This window comes from Mytilus galloprovincialis, chromosome 5, assembly GCF_965363235.1.
Source record: "Mytilus galloprovincialis chromosome 5, xbMytGall1.hap1.1, whole genome shotgun sequence".
NCBI classification, from domain to species: domain Eukaryota; kingdom Metazoa; phylum Mollusca; class Bivalvia; order Mytilida; family Mytilidae; genus Mytilus; species Mytilus galloprovincialis.
The window spans coordinates 31,217,582-31,241,109 of record NC_134842.1 but is presented as its reverse complement, the minus strand read 5'-3'; the positions used below and the strand labels follow the sequence as shown (position 1 = coordinate 31,241,109).

The window sequence follows — 23,528 nt, the reverse complement described above, 5'->3', positions numbered from 1 at the left end:
TCTTCTGATATATTCATTGATATTCGCTCGAAATTTATGATAATATCCAATTTCGCAGCTCATCAATGCATGTTTTAAACTAAAAGTTTTAAAAATATTTGTCTTTGGTAAAATGAAATTTGGTTTGTCTGAATGCACATCTGAAGTATCAAGATCGACACCATTTCATGATATTCAGTATATGACGCCATGCATATGTCTTAGTCAATATTTTCTCCATGATTTAATAAAACCTACATCTTTTTTTTCGATACCAATTTCCTACTTTTCATCATAAGCAATGGTGCAGAATCCGAAAGTGTTTACTTCAAACGCCAAGACAGTACAATGTTTATATTGCTAAAACGAACTTGTACTGTTATACCACTGTCCCAGGTTAGGGGGAGGGTTGGGATCCCGCTAACATGTTTAACTGTCGTTTGTTTATGTGTTACATATTTGTTTTTCGTTCATTTTTTTACATAAATAAGGCCGTTAGTTTTCTCGTTTGAATTGTTTTACATTGTCTTATCGGGACCTATTATAGCTGACTATGCGGTATGAGCTTTGCTCATTATTGAAGGCCGTACGGCGACCTATAGTTGTTAATGTCTGTGTCATTTTGGTCTTTTGTGGATAGTTGTCTCATTGGCAATCATACCACATCTTCTTTTTTATATTATGTTAACTTATTTCTGTAATATAGGGATATTTTCCAAAAGGTTTGCTGTGTCCTGTGATGAGATTTATTCATTAGAAACAATTAAGACAAAATATTTCCAACGGAAACCGGCCGTTATCAATATATATATTTACAAGTTCATCATATTTATAGAAAACTTCAAATATTTAAAACAAAATGTAAAGTAATGGAATTAATTTGTTCATCATTCAAGATACGATATTTGTTTCTCTACCGCAGTCGAAGTACTTATAATATCCCTCTGTTAATACAGATTTTGTCAATAAAGCACTGTTTTCAACTAGACTGTTTAAATTTGTACTGAGCTCTATCAGTTGTACATTTCATTTTAAATAAGTAAACCAGAAAACTCCATAGAATTAGGTTTTCATTGACGGTTTTAATTCTGTGTTGACATATAGATCCGTGTCCATGTCTTTCCTATGCAATTCTGAAATAAACGTTCGTAATAATATCAACTTTTTCAAAACTGCCTTTTTGTAAAATGCAATAAATTAAAGTTGTACGGATGTCCTCCATAAGATATAACTTTGTTTTTAAAGCAAATTTAGTTGAATAAAATAAAAGTCGGTTATTGTGAATAATTTTGATCATTGCAAAATGTTTCAATTTAACTTATTTCTAAAAGATTGATATATCACTATCACTTTTTTGCTTTTTTTTCTTGTTTGTATGCTAGATTACTGAGTATTATTACCTATCTTAATGCATTAGGTATTTGTGTCGGTTTTATTCAAAGAAAAGTGTTAATGTAAGACGCCAACGTCTTTGCCAAAACTAGTGTAAATTTTATGAAAATATGATCATTCTTTAAAATTATCGTATTTCAAAACGACACCCGTAGTCTTAAATCCTAGGTTTTCAAATATTTGGCTTTGAGCGTTCCTGATGAAGGTAAATCCAGAAAAGCGGTTCGGACGCATGAAATTTATATAACGTATTATTTTCATTTTTTTTCATCACTGGGTCGGTACCTCTTCTGATGGACTATCAGTTTCCGAGGATATCATCATCTCAGTAGTCAGTACTTCGGTACTGACATGATTCATCCTTTCTAAAAATTGTTCGTTTATAAATTTTGAAATTATAAAGAAACTGAGGTTTCCACTCCCACAGGCAAAAATGGCATTAGAAGGATTTGGGTATTTTATTAGGTTATTTTTTGTCATAAAGCTCTTCAATTGTTTCGGTTCTTATAAACCCTAGCCTTTTCAATTATAAAGCTTTGAGCGTTTCTGACGAAAATCCCAGAAAAATGCTTGGGAAGCATGTAATTTATATAACGTGTTGTTTTCATTTCTTACCGGCTGCATTATTCATAGTTTTGTTAGCATATACAGTGTTGTTGCTCTTTACTTCACCAAGTTCTACATACGTGCTTGAGCTGCAGAAAAAAAAAACATAATGACAAATAACTGTAAAACAATATTCTATTTATTAATAAACAGAGACACCAGTCGTTAACTGATGTTCCATAATCACATACAAAGTAAGGTAAAATCAGTAAAACCTGAGAAAATCGATTGAACTAAAAAAGTAACGAAACCGAGTGTGTCGACCGGATAGGCCTCTTTTACTTAGTATGTGTTACACTTCTAATCACATACTTAAGTACATAATAAGCTATATATTAAAATTAATAATTTACAGATCAAACGACTATGTTTTTGTACAAAATGTACAAAAAAAAAACACATGTAGCTAGTTAGTTGAGACACACAAATATTGTATCGGTTAACTACCGGTAATGGCTCATTAGCTGAACCATTGTCGATCAGCAGTGATTCTTAATCATTAACCTGTTTGAGCAGTTTTTTATGAATGGAACAGTACTTTTTTATGACGTCCATATAATGTGATCATGCACGAACCTTATATATCAATTTGGATGAGTATCCACCAACCAATAGGATAACTGGTAGTCGAAAATGGCAAAGCTTAAATCAGCAATTTCGTCAAAGACATAATTTCGACGTCTTCCATGTTTTTCGTTTCAAGAAAAATATCAACATATGAAGCAAACCTACTAGTCTTACTATTACATGTAAGTGTTTCGTTATTTTGTGGATGAAAATCGGAACAAAAAAGGCCAAGTCTTCAGAATTTTGCAAAATTCTTTAATATTTATCTGCCAAGTCTACTTTCAAGATTCCACAAAAAAACATAAAAACAGGCGGTAAAATATCCACCAACTGACTTAGTCGAGGATAATGCCACACAACAGACAAATTAATAGACAAAACGGGGAAAGTAAATCATACAATATCTTTTCGAATAGCCGAAGGCTTCAAAGTCGTTGAAACAAATTATAATGAAAACTTTCATGAGTCATTCAACACTCCTGTTGATCGCACCTATCAAAGAAAACTGAATAACAAATACAGTAGAGACATTTTAGTTTTGAAAATTAGCGATACAATTCATCTAATTGTTTTTGCCTTGTGAACTCAGTTTCTGCATAGCAATTTTCCAGCTACGTCTACATTTTTAAGAGTTTATCCCCAAATTTACGCGATAAACAAGGGCTAGCGTGTCTAATATGAATACTGATTTCCTGATAGATGAGTGTTGTTGAGAAAGGGGACCGGGTTGAGGGGGTAATTCACAAAGGACTGAAAATGAAAAATCATTCTTTTAATAGTTTTACAATATTTGGTTGATACTGGTGGATTGTGTAGTCAAAGAACAGGTTGTCGAAACGGCAACCCTTTTTTCATCGCATACATCATTTTACTTATCAAATTAATGAAAACAAAAAGAGGATATAATCATACATGTAACATGACGGTTGACACGTCTAGAAGATAATGCATGTTTAACCTCTTAGGGCAATTTGGCTCACTCTCAGTTTTTAGGTAGCGTTCGTGATGCTTCGTGTTGTTGTCTGCATTGTTTTAGTTAAATATTTCTCTTTGTATTTTCTACAGTTGTTTTAAAAGGAACCAAACCAACCAGTGGTTCTAAATGGTACATTTGAATAAGTTCTATCGTCATAATGGTTAGATGACTCGTTATTTTTGTGTGACACTGAATATCATGCACGTATGATCCCTTGTCGTAGTAATGTAACTGTCGACTCTTATACCGAATGTGGTATCAACGAATTAAAATACTCACCGATTTGAACTTGCGATGAGCATAACGATAGGTATCATTAATTGCCTATCAATTCGGAGTACTGAGTTCACTCCCCGTTTTTGTTACTATATTTATATTCAGTATTCAGTTTGCTATTTAGTACTATTGCTTTTCGTTTCATTGATTTTTGTTTACTTTTTTGTCGCGATGTTATCTATTTCTTGGGAATAACAGTATCTGATCGACCACTTGTTTCTTTTACGCTCTTTCTTACTTACTAATATACCTTTTGCTCGCTCTATTTTGCTGATAATCATCATCTGAAAAAAAGTCAGTTCGAAGCAGTTGAATGTTTGAAATGCACAATTTGTGTTGACAACAATACATGTTCATTTAGATCAAGATATATGAGGTTTGATGAAAATTAATGTTTACGACAAACGAGATAAATGACCCTTTAAAATTGTAAACTTTCCGCGTCTATGAAGTTATATACCAGTATCTGCTCCATAAGAAGTATATATCTCAATACGATATTCTAGAGCTTGTGTTTTATATCATGATTTTCTTGATAGATGTTTGCTTCTTTTAAAAAGTAATACAACAACATATAAACCTGTTCATACTTATAAAAAGGGGTGAGTCTAAATTCCTCATATATTTTATTGATGCTTGAACTACTCAAGTTTTTGAAAACTTTCTAAAAAGAAAGGAAACTCAGGGTAATGTTATTGTTGTTGAAGGCAGCATGGTGACCTATCGCTGTGTAGATCTATATTTTTTTAATATTTTTGTTGCATAGCTTTTTCTATAAAATTCTTCAGATCCAACGATATTGTTGATTTTTTCTGTGTAAAGTTGTGAGAATGGCATAAAAGTACACATGCTATATTTGACTAAATATATGAATGAGTCACCATGCAGCTATTGGTGATGCTGTTCATGTTGGTAACAACAATATCTTTATTGACAGTGCAATGATATCCTCAATGTGTAAAATAAGCTACGTTCTAAAATGTTATCTTGTTTTATCCACAATCTTAAACGTTTACAGTTCCAATTATTTTCTCACTTTTGTTCGTGCAGTTTATAAATGTATTTGGTCAGAATTTGATCATTCAGGTGCAAAAAAGACATACACAAGCTATACAGTCTATACAATATTCTACCAATTATACACTCGCCTGTTTTATAATCTTGTAACGCATTATACAAATGCTGGTCCGATTGCGCCGTTTGTCTGTAAATTTTAAAACAAAGGCATACTTTGGTAATTAAAACATGCATCATATGTCGATCCTTTGAATACATGTATTTCATAGCAATTCATGTTTCAACCATTCTTACCGCCAACATATTTGATGTCTTATACCTAAAGTGGCAATTTAAATGCAAGATATCATGTTCCATGTTCTCCTTTCAGTGAAAATACAAATACAGTTTGTCATGAGTAAAACGATGGTTGTTCCATGTGGAGGCGGATCCTCTTACCCTTTCGGCACATAAGATCACCACCGGTTGTTGGTGGGGCCCGGATGCTCAATCTTTTTGGTTTTCTATGTTGTGTTTTGTATACTGCTTGTCTTTGATCTTTTTTTCATTTTGCCATGACATTCTCAGTTTATTTTCGATCATATCCATTTTTTACACGGTTAACTGGTTAACACCGCCAAATTCGTTTTATGCCTATACCAAACCGAGAATAAGTAACGTTTATATAATTGTACAGAGTGTTGGTCTTTCGAACTGTGTCATCTTTTCATATCAGTGTCTTGTGAAGTTTAACTCGTGTTGCTCAGTCTTTAGTTTCCATGTTGTGTTTTGTGTACTATTGTTTGTCTGTTGGCCTTTTCTTTTTTAGCCATGTCATTATCAGTTTATTTTCTACTTATTAGTGTTAATGTCCTTTTGGCATATTTCGCCTATCTTTAGATGCATAGCCCTTTTTTTAAAACTGTTTAAGACTACAGGGTGAACTGTAATTATTTTGTGAAATGGATAGTTGTTTCGTTGGCAATCATACATTATCTCCTTATTTTAATGTTGGATCTTATTTTGATAAAACAGAAAAATACAGGAAGGTGATTTTGTTTTATTTATTCTTAGTATTAATTGATATTTGGTTTTTTTTCCCAAAAGCATTCATGTATTCGGAGAGAAAAAAACCAACATTTATTTACCTTAGCTCAACAAATGTTGATTCATATACAATGTTGTTGCTGTCTTCTGAAGAAAAAGAAAAAAAAAATATTTACAATAATGTAAAACACATTTCTAGTGTTCTTAACAATATATTGATGGGCTCAATGATTTTGCAAAAACATTTGTTGATTTTTTTTTTTTAAATTTGCATTGTGTTTTGTCCAAGTATAGTCAACTGTAGTTTACCGTTGTTCAAATCTCATACATCTCATGAGCGAACCAAAAAGACGTATTTATAAACAAAGTAAGCTACAGTTATTAGATTATAAATTATACGTTGTATAAATAATGGCCGTTAAATAATCTTATATCTGTACCTCTTTTCTTGAACATTCGACGCTTACGGTGCATCAACACAAATAAACTGGTGACGCCTAATGTAAATACGATTACAGCAAATCCTGTTCCTACACCAATTGCAGTCCCATTAATTGATTCATCATTCGGTGACACTACATTAAGAAAAAATCAATTATACTTCGTCCAATGACATTGTGTCATTCCTTTTAAGATAACATACACTGAGATTCTCTCCCCTTATTATAATCAAATTTAAGTCAACATATATGTAACAATTTCATAGATTTTTTATTATAATTATAACAACTGAAAGCTATTTGTTTATAAACTTCCTTATATAAGTTCAAAATTTGTCTGCTTGAAGATGACCGAAGTTTGTTTTTCTTTTGTTTAAAATGTTTTCTTTATTTATCATCGGAAAAATTTAACTGAATTATAAGCACTAGTTTATATTACATGCGTTTAATTTAAGCTTTGAAAAATTACTTTAACAGCATGGCAGGATTTGATAAAAAGTCTTTATTATTAAATCAACACCTACCTTGTGACAATCATCATATCAATTACAATGTTTTAGATTATTTTAACAAAACCTTAGCCAATGAAAGTACATTACTTGTAGGACAAAATTGTACTTAACAATATAACTATCGGAAATCATGTTCGGATAACAAAACAAATCTTCTTTTTTATGTTAATAAACATTCTTACTATGAACTCAAATACATATCGAACAAGTATGTAAATCTAGTTTTTTTGTACATTTTCACTTACATTGTACATTGACATAAAATGTTTCCTTTGATGTCCTGTTCTGTGGGAGATGTCCTGATGCTGTAAGAGTGTTCATAGCATGACAGGTGTAGTTACCACTGGAATATCTAAGTATATTTCTGATAAATAAGGTTGTACCATAATATCTAAAGGCAGTATCATTTTGACGTGTCCACCATACGTATACAGAGGTTGGATTAGCATAAAAGGTAGCGGTTATTTTCAGACTACTTCCTTCTGTTATATTGATATCTGGTATGTTTAAGATCACTGGTTCAACTTTAAATATGAATTTCCAAATCGGTAATTATAAAACATGTTTAATGGTACAACATTTCTAAAATGGTGCATATAATAAATGTTTGAAAGTTGCAAACAGAATTGATACGTTTTACTTAGGTTTAAATGTTGAACATACAATAGCAGAATAATGAAGATGAATATAGAAGAATGAGTCTGTTTATAAGTCAGGATATAACATATAACACGTCATCTTCAGTTCGTGTTATCAATTTTTATCGCCATTAAAACCTTCTCTTTTTTTTTTTTTTATCTCAAACAGGATACACTGATGAAATTACATTTATTTCAAAATGTCTCGAATATAAATAAAGGCAACAGTAGTATACCGCTGTTCAAAACTCATAAATCCATGGACAAAAAACAAAATCGGGGTAACAAACCAAAACCGAGCGAAACGCATTAAATATAAGAGGAGAACAACGACACAACATCGAAACGCAACACACACAGAAACAGACCAATCATCAGACAAAACACCACGAGAATAACAAATGTAACATGAAAACCAAATACATTTTTTTATAAAAGTTTGCATGTTCATTTAATATACTTTTGTTAACGTTCATCATACGGTTTATGCTTTAAAAGACTGTAGCTACGTTACTAATAAACCAATCATTCTCTTGTTAATTACAATCTCACATTGTTTACAATTGAAAATTGTTTTGCAGTTCGTAAACTTCAATATTTTTCTGGATATAGTGTTAATACCGGTTTTGTTTTTTGTTGTTGTTGTTTTTTTTGTTTGTTTTTTTTTGGGGGGGGGGGGATATCTTTTTTGTCTCGGTCATGATATTTTCTTTCCTTCAATTGTAACTTTTTTCCTGGTCTTGCATCTTTGTATGTGAAACGCATCTATCCCATCGAATTGGAGATAAAGGATACTACAGATACAGTTAAGTCGGCTTCATATCTTGACTTACATCTAGAAATTGACAATGAGGGTCGGTTGAAAACAAAACATTACGACAAAAGAGATGATTTCAGCTTTCCAATAGTGAACTTTCCATTTCTATGTAGCAACATTCCAGCAGCACCTGCATACGGGGTATATATCTCCCAATTGATACGATATTCCCCTGCTTGCATTTCCTATCATGATTTTCTTGATAGAGGGTTACTGCTCACAAGGAAGCTATTAAACCAAGAGTTCCAAATGGTGAAGTTGAAATCATCCCTTCGTAAATTTTACGGACGCCAGCACGAGTTGGTTGACCGTTATGGAATAACCGTTTCACAAATGATATCGGATATGTTCCTTACGTCGTAACTACAATCCCCTTCCCTTTCATGAATGTGAACTACCGAATAAGACTATTTACCGGATTTGTAATCACATAAGCAACACGACGGGTGCCACATGTGGAGCAGGATCTGCTTACCCTTCCGGAGCACCTGAGATCACCCCTAGTTTTTGGTGGGGTTCGTGTTGTTTATTCTTTAGTTTTCTATGTTGTGTCATGTGTACTATTGTTTTTCTGTTTGTCTTTTTCATTTTTAGCCATGGCGTTGTCAGATTTATGAGTTTGACTGTCCCTTTGGTATCTTTCGTCCCCCTTTTTTTGTATCCTGATTGCTTTTGTTTACGACTGACAAGGTACCAGAAGAAAGGATCACTTATAAACGTTTGACCGTGTACTTCAACATTTCAAAGATGTTAATGGTTAATGTACTAAAGCATTCGTGTCTGTAGCTAATCTGGCAAAAAAGGCCAGGTATTGTTCGTTGGATTTTGTGAATTTAGTGTTTTAGTTCTTCGGTGTCCGACCGTTGTTGGTTGTAGTATGTTGCCTGTTTCTATTTATAATGTGTCTGTCATTAAGTGTCCAAATCACACTAGATATTATTTTTAGAGATGTTTCAATAATAAAATATTTTTGTTAATCCTTTTATCCTTCTTTATGTAGTATTTGAAGGGTCAGTTAGTCATAAAAATAACCCCGAGTAATTTTTGATTTTTTTTTATATTCGATAAACATAATGGCATACGTTGCAGCATACTAGATAGTGTCCGTGTTCCATATTTGTTCAGGTTGGATTTTTCTAAACCTATCGGAGAGGTCAATTAAATTACAGGTGCCTACATCCTTCACATTACGAAAAGCAGAAACTTAACCATAATTAGCAGTTATATATATATCACGTTCGGTCTGTGTTTTTATTTATTGTTTTTCATCTTTTTATTGTTCTAATGAGTTAAGACCTTATCAACTGATTTTTTATAGTTTGTTCATATGCTGTACTGTTACACCACTGTCCCAGGTTAGGGAGAGAGTTGGGCGCTCGCTAACATGTTCAACCCCGCCACATTCTGTGTATGCCTGTCCGGGTCAGGAGCCTGTAATTAGTGGTTGTTGTTTGTCGCTCTTTGTCAGGTTTGTATTCGATCATTGTTTGTATTCGTTCTTTGCAAGTCTGGAATATGACAGTTGTTATCTTTTTGTTTGATGTGTTTGAGCTTTTCATTTTGCTATTTGATAACGGACTTTCTGTTTTGCATTTTCCTCGGAGTTTGTTTTTTTTTGTGATTTTACTTTTTACACAAATCAGGCAAAAGTTCTAGAAATAAAATAGAGGAAAAGGGGAAATTCAAACATATAAGTCGAAGAAAACAAACTGACAATGCCATATCAAAAGAAAATTCAAGATAATGTATACATACACAGAATCTCAATTACTCTGTATTGTGACTGTACTCCCTCTCCCTTTATGTTGACGGCAGAGCAATAAATTGACTTCTTATTATCGGTGGTATTACCAGTATATAGTAAAACACTTGACGATATCACTTTTCCATTACATCCAAAATTACACGTGTCAGTTTGAACAGATGCATTATCACTTATTTTGGAGCCAGAGAGATACCACTGTATCCTGGACGACGGCCGACCAGCATCAGTTGTACATTTAAACGATTGACTTGAACCGGAAATAATTTTCGTCGGGTTGATATCGTACGGAATTGGTGTTAAATTTGCTTGTGTTATTGGAACTGAAAAATATACAAGCACAAATTTTTATCAACATATCCATAGGTCAAAGGTGACGCAATAACATTGACAGTACCCCTTTTATTCCAGCTGATGCGCAAATCGACAAGTTATATCTCTTCAATAAACATCGTTACTAAAATGATTTAAAGTCCAAATTTAATACAAACGTTGACGAAATTACAAAACCAAAATTCAACCCATAACCAGACTAATTTTGGTTTTATACCTGGTACATGTATAAGTGCATCCTTGTATGATTTTTTTTAACCTAAACAACTAGATAGAAGCGCAACAAATAACGTAATTATTAAAAAATGAAAACAAAAGCTATGTCAGGTTCTCTTTGAGCACCAACAGGAACACCTGCAAATCATTCTATTGGTCAAATACTATTGTCTGAGAGAAACTGATACTGAAAATCACTTGAACTGGTTTTGATTTTCACACAAATAAAATTAGATTAGGGCTAGGGGATTTCAGTTTAACGAAAACATGCACTTCATAATGATTCCGTAGACTAAGCATGAACATAATGTATGTACTAACTCTTCATCGACCCTTTTTTAGCAGTTTTATACATTTAGATACCCCAATTGTCGTTTGAATTGAAATTTTACTTATTGTGCCCTTTTACGTATTGTAAGAAAATGACTGCGTTGACGCAATCGGTCTCGCAATATTTAATCTTCATGCAATTTCAATAAAACAAAACATGTATTTGGTTTGTATCTTCTAAATCGATTTATATTATATGAACGTCAGTACATTTCTGTTGTCTTAAGTTATACACAAAAAAACTTATTTTGATTTAAGAGCTATGAAAAAATATAGCTAAGATCTAGAATAAAAATCTGGAATGTGTTATAGATACAGCAAACCAACCAAAGAGCAGAGAGCAGCTGAGGGTCACCAATGGGTCTTCAACAAAGCGAGAAAATACCACACCCGGAGGCGGGCTGCAGCTAGCCCCCAAACAAAATGTGTACTAGTTCAGTGCCAATGGACGTCACATAAAACTCCAATGTTGTATATATTTTATCCGAAATACAATAGACTGCCGAGATTATCTCTAAATGTACAGTTAATTACTTCGGTGTCAAACTCTAACCTGGTGTTACAAATTATTCCACATTTTATCAAAAGAAGATTTTCAGCAAAGGAACACATCAAAAATAGTTCATGCTACACAGTTTTGCTGAGTACTAAGAGAAACATACGGTTGGATCGACCTTACGGTTGTAAAAAGATCAAAGCATTAACATGAGACAGATGAATATATAATATTCAAACATCAATTGAGTTAAAATATGAAGTAAATGTATATATTCGTTAAATATAAAATTGTCAGTACATGTAAGGATAATAATGTTATCGAACATACAGTCTTTAATTATATACGAAACAAGTAATATCTGCAAAATAAAGACAGATGGATCCAGATATAAAAACGATAAAGAGTAAAAAATCCACATATCTAAATATATCTATTCTTCTATACTTACCATTGACATACAACAACACCTCATTAGAGTTAATGTCTCTTAATATATCGTGACATTTCCAGCGAGATCCATGCAAACTATCTATATCCAATTTTACTGGTATAGTCAAGTAAAAGGTACTTCCGTTGCAAGAGTACGCATAGTTTGGATTACAATTTTGGAATCTACAAGACTGGTCAACATCTATTATACATTCATCTGTATGATCTCTTACTATCGATATAATTCCATTCGCATCTTTTGCTAAATTGCATGTAAAATTAAATTCATTTCCGGTAGTTGCTCTGTCAGAAGATGTTGTCAGTAAAAAGGCTAAAATAAAACATTGCACAGATTCATTGTACAAAAATCCAACGGTAAATCACTTATTGCATATTTTTTTTTAAATGAAATTGAAATAGGAATGGCCACCTTTTTGCTCACCCGATAAATACATCCTTGAATTAAAGAAAAAGGTTTGACAAATTAAAATCCATATTATCATAATTGATCTTTATAAGCATGGGATATCGCTTTACGTCAACTCAAGATATTTAATTTCAAAGTAATAATAAACGAGACTTCGAAGAGTTTATTATTACTATCTAAATTAGATAACGAGAGTTGGTATCAAGTGATGTTTAATTCTTACTAGTTAAACCTATTTATTTTATGGTCTACACTCTCATTGTGTTAAATTAGAAATTCTTGATCTAGTCTTTTTACACTTCGTGCAGTGTGATACGAGAAATATCTATTCATGCAAGAAATAGATAACAAACCACAACCATAAGATAAGAACATTGTAATTTGGGTCGATACATGTTTATTAAAAAATAAGATCTGGTAAAATTTTTAAAGGTATCATATCTGTCACTATCAGTATCCATATTGAGTTTTCTTTGTACATGTATCAGACATATGTTACTACCAGTCTAATTAGAGCTTGAATTCGGTGATTAAGTGTTTTGAAAATTGCTGTATGCATTTGTCTATGCTAGAAATAGATCATACATTGAGAAGAAAATTAAGTAAAGGAGAGATAAATTTTTAAAGTTTAGTGCTGTTATAGGTATAGAACCACTTATCCGGGCACGGTCGAAAAGAACATACAAGACAATAGTACATATTTCAAACTAATAGTTCCTACACATAGCTGTTTCTTTGTCAATAGGTTACATATTTGAGTAGTTTTGGTATCAAATAAAAGCTTTGAGACTTGGAATCACTGTAGAACCCTTGCTGAAAGTTTCTTTTGATTACTAAACAAGTATAAAACTATAATAGGAGGGACCATTTGTCATGTTGTTCAGATCAGAAGTACCTGTTTTCTACTATCAAACTTTTGGAAAACAGTACGCTTTAATCTGCAATTAAAGGTGTGTTGGAAGTTTTAACACAAGTCAGGATAAGGTATAGTTTTGACATGAACTAACTGCCACTATTACTTTATTTGAAATTAAGACAAAGTAACCATTTCTGCATGAAATTTCAGAATTTAACATAGAAAGCAATGGGGCTATGAATTAGTGTTGTTATACCTTAAACCTTTAAACCTTTTTCTGGTGTTTAGGGCAGAATGTTTTGAAAAACTAGCAAATCTTATCTATTAAACCTAGACGGCAATGGGGCTCATCCAATCAGAACTATACCAGATAATACCTATGTGTAGTTTAAGTATATACTAAAATGAATCGAAGAAACAGGTAAGAGATTTCACATACGAACCATATATAGGTATGTCATACTTATTGCTGAAGAACATATCTTTAAAACATATGAAAGCAGTACACAGCAGATATATTCCTTACAGCCTGAATGTCAGTCAATTTTACATAATGCTCAAAGAATGATAATTTAACATCTCTTTTTCTGAAAATATTGATTGATTTTCAAATACAAAAATAAGAATGAAAATATAACATGTATAATACCTGACGTAAATCCCTCGACCGTGAGGAAATATACTGTAATCCTCCATAAATAAGCAGTCATCTTGCACAGAGATAATCAGATTTTAACTTCCTTTTGTAAGTGACGTGAGCGACAGATTCGTTATACGTTGTTTAGTGTTTAATGTTCAATGTCCATTATATTATCAACAGGGATTATGAAAATAAAATACAAAATGATATTGTAAATGCATTTAAACATAAATTTCCGTAATCCTAAAACAATGACCCTGAACAAATATTCTACTTCCCTTTAAAGTTGGTCAATCTTTATCAATTAAGTATAAAATCAATAACACTTTTTTTTTAAAGATCTTATAAAATATAACAACATGGAAACATAAGACACATATGAAAGTATCTTATTATGGAAAGTCACAGCGGACATTTTCAATTCACATTGATTTTCAGAAAACACTACCAGAGATCGCTCAAATGAGAGTTAGACCCGACTGATCTTTTATAGACGAAAAACTAAGCTTGGCATAGATAAAAGTCCTGTCAAAATGATATTCAAGACACTGTACATCTTCGGTAAATACAGAGTATCGTTAACGCATGATACATTGACAACAGTGATTGGACGGGATTTAAAGTTGTGTATCTTTCAATCTTTGTAAAGTATTGATAATTGTTATATTTTGGTGACAGTAGTTTAACGATGGTCAAATATCGTAAATTAAAAACAAGCAAAAAAATCAACGTTACAGGAACAAAGTAAGAAAGTCGAATGGACATAAAAAAAAAGAGAGAGACCAATAATGCAGTTCCAGTTTTATAAAAATTCTTTTCAAAGTTCTAAAATTGTCCGAAAAAAATCAATGACTTTGATTCCGATGCCAGACTGTTCAGTCAATAACTCAAAGTTTCAAAAAACTTTCTTTTAACAAAAATGAATATTAAATTTGTACATTTTGATAATTTCAATGTGTATGGTACTCTTGGTAATTGTTTTAATTTGTGATGATATTTACGATCTATCAAAGGAAATCAGATAAAAAGATGTATTGGTAACTTAACTGTGGCAATTCATGATTAATTGGCACACCTGTACTGTTTTCTCTTCTTTATTTTGTATTTAAATATGTTTAGTGATCAGAGTGACATAATAATTTTTGAAATTGTTTTTCAATTTAATCAGATTACTCAGATCTCGGTTTCTTGTTCTCGTATTACTCTATACAAATGTTGATCAAAAGATTAAGTTGTAAAATCAGCGAAATATGCTCATAATTTAGGTATAATACATATTGATTTATTTAATTTGTTATTTTCAATGAAACACTAATTTTAAAAAACAAAAAACTGTTTTACCATGTTCTATATTTAAAGATCCGTCATTAACTTTCACTTGATAGAAAATAATACGTAAGATGTTCAGTCAATAATAAATGTAGAAATGTAACCATGGAAAGATTTTTTAAAATCTAACTTTATACTATCAAACATATATTGCATTACTATTAAAATACTCTGTGTTAATGGTCGGGTCTGAACACACATATATACTGTCGACTAAAACGTGAAAGAAAACAACTGAAAATTCCCTTTCGTGTCTCAGGATATTGTGCAGATCTCACATGATGCTATTGTGTTACGTATTGTTGAGATAGTCATCCATTGGTATTCAAACAAACTTTATTCCTTTTTTTTTAAATAACAGAAGTGTAAAATATGAAACATATTTAAGGAACTGTATAATGTGAAGATTAGTTATAGAATAACAAATCAAAGAATTAAAATAAAGACAAATATTGAACAAGTGACGACCAACACATTAATTCACGATTTCGCGAAGCATAAATAATTGACAATGAACTATAAAAATTGAGAATGGAAATTGGGAATAGGTAAAAAAGATAACAATCTGATCAAAGAGCAGACAACAGCCGAAGGCCACCAATGAGTCTTCAACGCAGCGAGAAAATCGCGCACCCGGAGGTGGTCCTCAGCTGGCCCCTAAAGAAATTGAGTACTAGTTCAGTGAAAAAGGACGTGACACTAATCTCCAAAGCATAAAATGAACTAAAATTTAAAAAACATGCAAGACTAACAAAGGTCTGATGCTCCTGAGTTGGGAGAGGCACAAAAACGTAGCGGTGTTAAACATGCTTTGTGAGATCTCAACCCTTACCCTATATCTCTAGTCAATGTAGATTGAAGAAACACATAGCAATACTCACGATATTAAAAAAGAAGTCTGAGTCCGATTTCATAATAGGTATAAAAAAAATAAGCAAAATGACAATGATGCATAAATTAACAAAGGACTACTAGCAGTTACTGTCATGCCACCTCCAGATTTCAATAAAACTAATTGAAAGATTATGTCTTCATCATATGAAAATCAAATGCAATCCCTCCCGTTAGGGGTTAACTATCATACCATCATAAAATATATGAGATGAATATAACCCGTTTCATGCCAACTGTATGATTTTCTACGCATTTCCATTCAACATCATCACCAATGTCTAGACAACGCCCATTGTGGTATTGTGTCATGTGAGTAAAATTATCGAATTCATTTTATATGTGTCGTTATCGGTTTTTTGTACCTGGAATTGTTAATGCATCTAGAAATAAGATAAATTAAAGAATATACAACTTAATTTTCCTTATTTTTCCTACTCGATGATCTGAGTCAAATAAATGATGTTTCAAGCATCTATCTTCTAGTAGTGAAAATCGCACAACTTAAAATTTAGTTTTGACATAACTGTGTGTACCAGCCGTTAGATTATATATCAAGTTGCTTTAAAGAACGTTGAACCAAAAAAAAATCATTTTCCAAAACCTATTAAACACTCTCTCATCTTATACCTGCCAGAATTATCTTTTATGTACATAACATGAAAAAGCCAACCTTATGATCTTAAACGCCAAACACGAGTTTTCTGTACATATCAGTGGCGTCCAAATTCAAACAATAAGAAGGCCAGATTAAATACAAAGTTGCAGTAATGTTTCAACCAAAACGTCCAAAAATGTGTGCAAAATACGGCAAAAGCAATCTATACCTTGCCTTACCTTTAGTAAAATACCTTTTTATGTAGTAAAATCTACAGTATGTACAAATGTTATAAACCCTGTTGTATTCTAAAATCAGAACAAAAAAAAATATGCCATGTTAACCATGTTGTATAACATCGTTAAATGTTATTACATTGGTCCCTTTTTATTCATCTTTACTTCCAAATTTCCGTCGTAAGCTTTCTCGGGGAAATCAAGCATATATATTTCTTACAACACAGACATTTTGTTCGTATTTATGTAATGAGATACGTGTATGAAAAACTGCGAGGGTTATAATTCAATGCGTCAGACTCACGTTTCTTTCACACAATACTCATCAGTTACATTCAAATTAAAACAGTTTTAAACAAAAACAAGGACCATTGCAAACCAAAAAGTCCGAACATTAAAAAGGTCAGAACTAAGGCTATCCATGTTTGCGAATGAAAAATATAGTGTTTTTAATAGTTCAACGATTCAGAACAGGAAATGAGCATTTGAATGATATTTCATGTCAATTCAAAAGTGCTGACTACTTCGTTGACGATACCCTGGGGACGAAACGTATTCAGGTATATCATATGGATTATCTGTGTAGTGCTGGTATGAATCCTTTTCAACTTTCAAGAGTTTATTTCAAAACAAAAACATTAATTTTTTCATTCGAGTTGAGAAATATGTTTCATTTCGGGACATTTGAAAACTCACTTAACGATATTGGTTTCTCTTATTGTAGAAAGCCATACAGTGATAAATACAAGTGAAGTTGCTGAAATTTGCGTCCTTTGGTCTCTGGTTAATCGTTGTCACATTTACCAGTTGCTGAAATTTGCGTCCTTTGGTCTCTGGTTAATCGTTGTCACATTTACGATCATATATTGTACCTCATTCTACTTGATATGAGACCAATTTAAAACCAGAACATACATTTTTATTTTAAATATATGGAGTAAAGAATACGATCAAATTATCCTCGAAAATGTAAAATTAAACAACAGAGGATTCAATACAAGCATAACTCAAAGAAAGACAGACACAAACTTTGTAAAAACCAGAAGAAAATTAGAGACCTCCGGAGTTACAGGGGCATGAAACTTTTGCCATTTTCGGAATGCTTATTACAAGCAAATGTCCACAGACGATATTTATATGATTCATTAACAAAGGCTAACCGCATTATGAAACGTCGTGAATTTTAAATACATTGTATGGATGATTTTATAAGAACATGAGTAAATTAGTATTAACTCCATTCAGATGACTATAGCAGAAGTCAATATCCTTGACGAGCATGTATCAATACATGGATTAAAAATGAATTTAGAAGATTCAACATCATAGTTAATTCAAATCTATTTTATCGTACATGTATTCAAACATCTTCAGTTATTTGTACTGATTAATAAACCTCGTACATTTGTACTGGTACCAGCTACCTACCAGGATGTACAGATGCATAAAAAAGCAAAAGAAAGGTTGGCGTTCAAACATCAAGTAAGTAGTATATGATTTAATCAAATAAGGTTGTGCAAAAATTAGCCATGAATTTTTGAAATGTTTGGTATAAGTTTTTCTAAAATATAAGCGTTTTTCATTATCCTGTTTTAGAAAATACATTCACAAAACGTTCGTTGTAAAATTTATTTTGTAGCAGACTATGTGTAACATCAAACAATAAATATTTCATAAGGACATTTGAAAACCCGTATCCTAATTCAATTACGGTGTTGGAATTTAGTCCGATTAACTTTATAAAGAAAACCGAATATTGCTAGAAATGCTATACTTGAGTTATGTTTTGGTTTTATCATCCTCCATGGGGTTTTTTTTTACATTGAAGCCAGCTATTTAGTCATCATTTTCAAGCAGTATTGTCTATATCTGCATTGTATCTAAGAAAATTACCATATGAAGAAAGATAACTAGACATATCTGTACACAAAGTATATGTAGAAGGTTTATAAGTCCAAGTTCACATATAATGCTGGATCCCTGTGATGTATTTGTTTTTCTGAAATAAATGTACAAGGTGAAAATAATTTTCAAATTAGATACAAACAAAGACAGATAAAGGGTATACATCAACGTGAAATTATTGCAACAAGACGATAGTTAACGAAAATAAATCGTATTGCTTTTTATGAAATCTAAATACGTAGGAATAGAAGAATTTGATAACATACACAAATGATAACGCACATCGTAATATGAATATTTATGTTTGACATTTTTTTCCAGGTGCCTTTTTTAGTTCCAAAGGTACAACATTGTTGTATTATCCAACACAATATAAAATTTAAAGAATGCTTAAAATTTTGAAACCGGTAATTTTTTTTTTATTTTCATGTGTGATCCTTCAACGTACCGTTGTCTAATATGTTCAAATTGTCGTAAACATAACCAGCTGTATTGCTGTATTCTTCACCAACATCTTCATAACAGTTCGCACTGTAGAAACAAAATTATAGTATATATAATGCTAAATGTACATGATAACGCTTCGCACATTTGTTTATCAAACAGTATATATAAACAATGCTTAATGTACATAACGCTTCACAAATTTGTTTATGAAGATTAGCTTTTATCTTTAAATAGTTTAACATGTTTAATGAAGACAAATAACTTCATTTTGAGAAAGAGATAACGAAAAAAAAAACCCACAAATAAAAAAAAAAATCATAATAGATCTGAACAAAATTTGATTGTAAATACCTTGTTTCTGGGCTCTTTTGTGGTTGATCAACATCTAGAAAATAATACATCAAACCAGTTTGTTTCAATACCATTTCAAAATATATCATAATTTGATAAAAAAAAAAATATCTCTCATTTACGTTCTTATTCCGATCTATCTTTTTACAACAATGGATGTAAACCGGCACTCTCCTTGAACGCAAAAAGAATCAGTTCAGTTTCATTTTTCATTGTTTTGAATAGGATCCTGTAAAGCAGTGGTTGAAGTTTTTTGCTTTTTTTTAAATATTTGTTTTTTGTTATTTTTTATATTGATTAGACACTTAATTTACTCGTTTGAATTGTTTTGCCTTTCATATAAGTATGTGGTATGGGATTTGATCTTGTTGAAGGCCATACGTTGACATATAGTCGTTAATTTCATTTTGTCTCTTTTGTGGGAGCGGTCTTATTGGCAATTTTTTTTTATATTTAAGAAAAGGATTTTAGTTGAAACAAAGGAGCAAAAACGTTATAAAGGTCAATGTGCTTGTCTTCGAGATATTAGCCATTAGAATTTTGGCTGGAAAAAATGTCTCTTTTGATTTCTTAATGTTTTATTATTGACAAGTTTTATGTCTCAAAAACTATTAAGAAATTATAAGACTTGAACAGATGGCTTATAAATATGCAAAAGATTTATAAAAAGACAAGGGGTGTCAATGGGCAGTTTTTAAGGCACTTCAATGGATAAAACAAGAGGATTTCTAAAATATGACAAAATTTCCATAACATGACAAGCAAACTTCCTTAATTGCTGGTTCATGAATATCATTGTGCTTTCTCTGACTGTACTCACTTGCACTAAAAAGTAAAAAGGTGATACCTTCATTTTTATATATTCATTCGTGTAATGTTTTTGAGCTATTGATTTCGCTATTTCATTATGGACTTTACAATTTGAATTTTCTGGCAGTTCGGTTATTTTTGTTATTTTTTTTTTCTATATTTTTCATTTACGCCAGTTGTCAATAAAAAAAAGCCTGTATCTTAAATTGTCCTTCTGATTTCCTTATTGATTATCAGAAAAGTTTACATCTTTATAGACATGATAGAATAGTGGTAATAGTGTTATAGATAAAAGTTCTATTTCGTAGAATTTATTCAACAAATGAATGTTGGCTTCTATTGAGTTTGTGGAAATTAGTGTAAAATCGGTGGTCTGTTAAATCAAAAATTAGTTAGTGAGAATACGGGTAGCATGTATTTTGCACAATGTTTTATAATAAGGAGCAAAAAGATCATTCAAATAGAAGTCACCTAAAACGAAAAAAAAATGTCACTGCCTAAATTTCCATATGACCCTGTTAATAAGTGGTAGCTTCTTCATACACAGAAACAGTAAGAGTCAAATCTGTCATTTAAATTATAGAAACGTTTTGACTAAAATGATTTCAAAACTGCTTTTTTAATATTAAAACAATCCCTATTAAATTTAGGACGCTTTAAAGAAGTTTGAAAAAATACAAACAGTAGACTTTCGAAATAATTTAAGATTTCTGCTGATAAGTTTGTTTCATATTTGAAAAGTATCTCCTAATTTTGGACTAAGATTAAAAGTATGTACATAAGATTCATTTCATAAATTAGAAAGCAATAGGACTTTTCATGAACTACATTTTAAAGTAACTGCTGAAGAAGTAATTAAATCAATGCATAAACATTGAAGAATCCTTTATGTGCTCAATATATGTTATATTTTAATTGTTGTTCTAAATTAGATTGTCTTACATTGGCCATGGTGTAGTCTTAATTTGTTGGAAATTGTTTTATTTCCAATTGCCTTTAAGGTATATCCTCCAAATTAAAATATTCTTTTTGTGGTTTTTGTAATAATTGATGTAAAGATAGACGTCAAAATTTTACTATACTTGAAACAATAGATGTATAAAAACGAATTCAAATTAATGAATGTATTATACCTTTAGTTGACCGTGAATTCGTTATGATACATTTATATTCAAATCTTAAACGAATATAGTACCATCTTGTCATACTGTGTCTCAGTATTTAGTGTAACTACAAGATTAAGACATCATGTTAACAAGTTTGATTCAGCAATGACTATATTAGTTCACTATTTACCCGTCTTACCCGTTTTACCCGTTCTAAGATCTCCTAATTCATTATAGAAATGTTTGTCCGTCTGTGGCGTTTCTCTATAAATAAATACAAATACTTGAAATTATAGCTTGAATTTCAATTGTAAATAAATTAAAAAAAAACAATACTGTTATTGTACGATTTATTTAAGGACTATTTAACACGCCATTAATCATATGAAATTAGAAAAAATACTTTGTTTCAATGTTGAAATCCCACACTTACCACGGCATATTCGATAGTCTCGTTTTTCGATATTCACAAGGTCAATTTCTTTGTATAATGCAAAAATTTTAAACTATTATGAAGACCATAATCTTAATGAGATATTATGAATTGTCCATGACGTTTATACGAGATATCGTTCACTTCAGTTGTTCATCACGTTCGCTTATATTCGATAAGTCAAGTCTAAGGCAAATGTGTGACCATGCAAGAGGACAATATAAAATAATTCAGACTAGAAACGAAACAACTAATATCCCAATCTAGAAAATTAGATGCCTCTTAAACTTTTCAAATTTATCAGTGTTTATTATACATATGATGGGTATGTTTACTTTTTTTTTTTTTTTGGTTGAGTAAGTCTGTAGTTTTTCTATGTTGTGTCTTGTATACTATTTTTTGTCGGGTTGTCTTTTTATTTTTTAGCCATGGCATTGTCAGTTTAGTTTCAATCTATTATTTTGACTGTCCCTCTAGTATCTTTCGCCCCGCTTTTAAGCCATTTTGATTAATATTTTAGCATGCTTATAGTGTGTCTTTCTGTGTTGTAATGTTAAACTGCCATTTCAGATGAGAATAAAGGTTCAAACCTGTTAAAATGTTAAAGCCACCTGTCTTATGTCAGGAACCTATTGTTTAGTTGTTGTTCATCATTCATAAGCGTTTCTAGTTTCTCCTTTTTATATATAGTTTAGACTGTTGATTTCCTGTTTGCGTTGTTTTTACACAAGTCATTTTTAGACTGTTAGACTATTTCTATCTTGTTGTTCGATGTGAGCCATCAATTCGTATAGAAGGCTGTACTTTGTCTTAGTTTTTACATATTGTGACTTTCATGTGGAGTTGTCTTATTAGCACACATTTCTTATCTTATTATTTCTATGTTATTTTAATATGATTATCGAAGCACTGACTGCTGAGCTCAATAGAAGATATTATACTTAATCTAAAAGAGTTGATACACAATCGAATGTCTGCTCTAGTTCAAATAATCAGACAATGTGTACTATAGGAGCTTGACCTTCATGTAATGTACGCACTTTACACTACTAGGATTTCATTAACTAAGTTATAAAAAGACGACTGCAATATACACCTCAATAGATTTCCGGTCAGCATCACCAATTGGTAGTTTTTTCAATTCACTGATGACATGTATTAGCGGTTTGTGATATAAAGATATCGATATAGTCGGCATGTCTATTATTACCAATTGTATGTTATTCCCAATTGTGACATCCCTACAGAGTCTTGATTCAAATGACGGATGCTGCATGCATAGCAGGAGACGTTTATCCTGTCCACACACAGTTTCTCTCCTTTTATATGTCATTCAATTCCCTCAGTTTATGTCGATTATCTTGATTTCTCTATAGCTAAATGATGTACGAAATTTGAATACCAATAAACTACTGTCGCCTTAATTTAGACATTTTACATAGTCGTATAAAGTAGTTGTTATCAAACTTATCAGTATAAGAAGATAAACCAGTTTTTACCTTGGCACATGAAGTTCTGTTTCATAAACTTCGCTGTTGCTCTGTTCTATAGAAAGACAAACAATATTGGGAGATAAAAAACAAACATGCATTGATGTTCCTTGATTTTGATATTTATATCTTTAACAGGAAGCTTAATGATTATTAATTATCAATTCGTCGATTGTAAAAATACATCATAAGAT

The 23,528-nt window shown here is 31.5% G+C and overlaps 1 protein-coding gene and 1 long non-coding RNA gene across 2 annotated transcripts; both read right to left on the bottom strand.

Annotated features, from left to right (window-relative positions):
• Positions 1-717: 717 nt before the first annotated feature.
• Positions 718-10,326, bottom strand: LOC143074441 (uncharacterized). Its single transcript, XM_076249897.1, has 8 exons — positions 10,002-10,326; positions 7,037-7,315; positions 6,280-6,414; positions 5,941-5,986; positions 4,945-5,000; positions 4,047-4,080; positions 1,987-2,066; positions 718-1,112 (listed from the first exon to the last, which is right to left on the bottom strand). The coding sequence occupies exons 2-8, from the start codon at positions 7,110-7,112 to the stop codon at positions 1,042-1,044; spliced, it is 498 nt and encodes a 165-aa protein (XP_076106012.1). The 5' UTR covers positions 7,113-7,315; positions 10,002-10,326; the 3' UTR covers positions 718-1,041.
• An 8,047-nt stretch (positions 10,327-18,373) lies between these two features.
• On the bottom strand, positions 18,374-23,391 carry LOC143074439 (uncharacterized). The gene is made up of 5 exons (XR_012977859.1): positions 23,344-23,391; positions 21,602-21,675; positions 19,496-19,529; positions 19,146-19,228; positions 18,374-18,791 (listed from the first exon to the last, which is right to left on the bottom strand). It is a non-coding gene; the product is annotated as an uncharacterized LOC143074439 (long non-coding RNA).
• Positions 23,392-23,528: the final 137 nt, after the last annotated feature.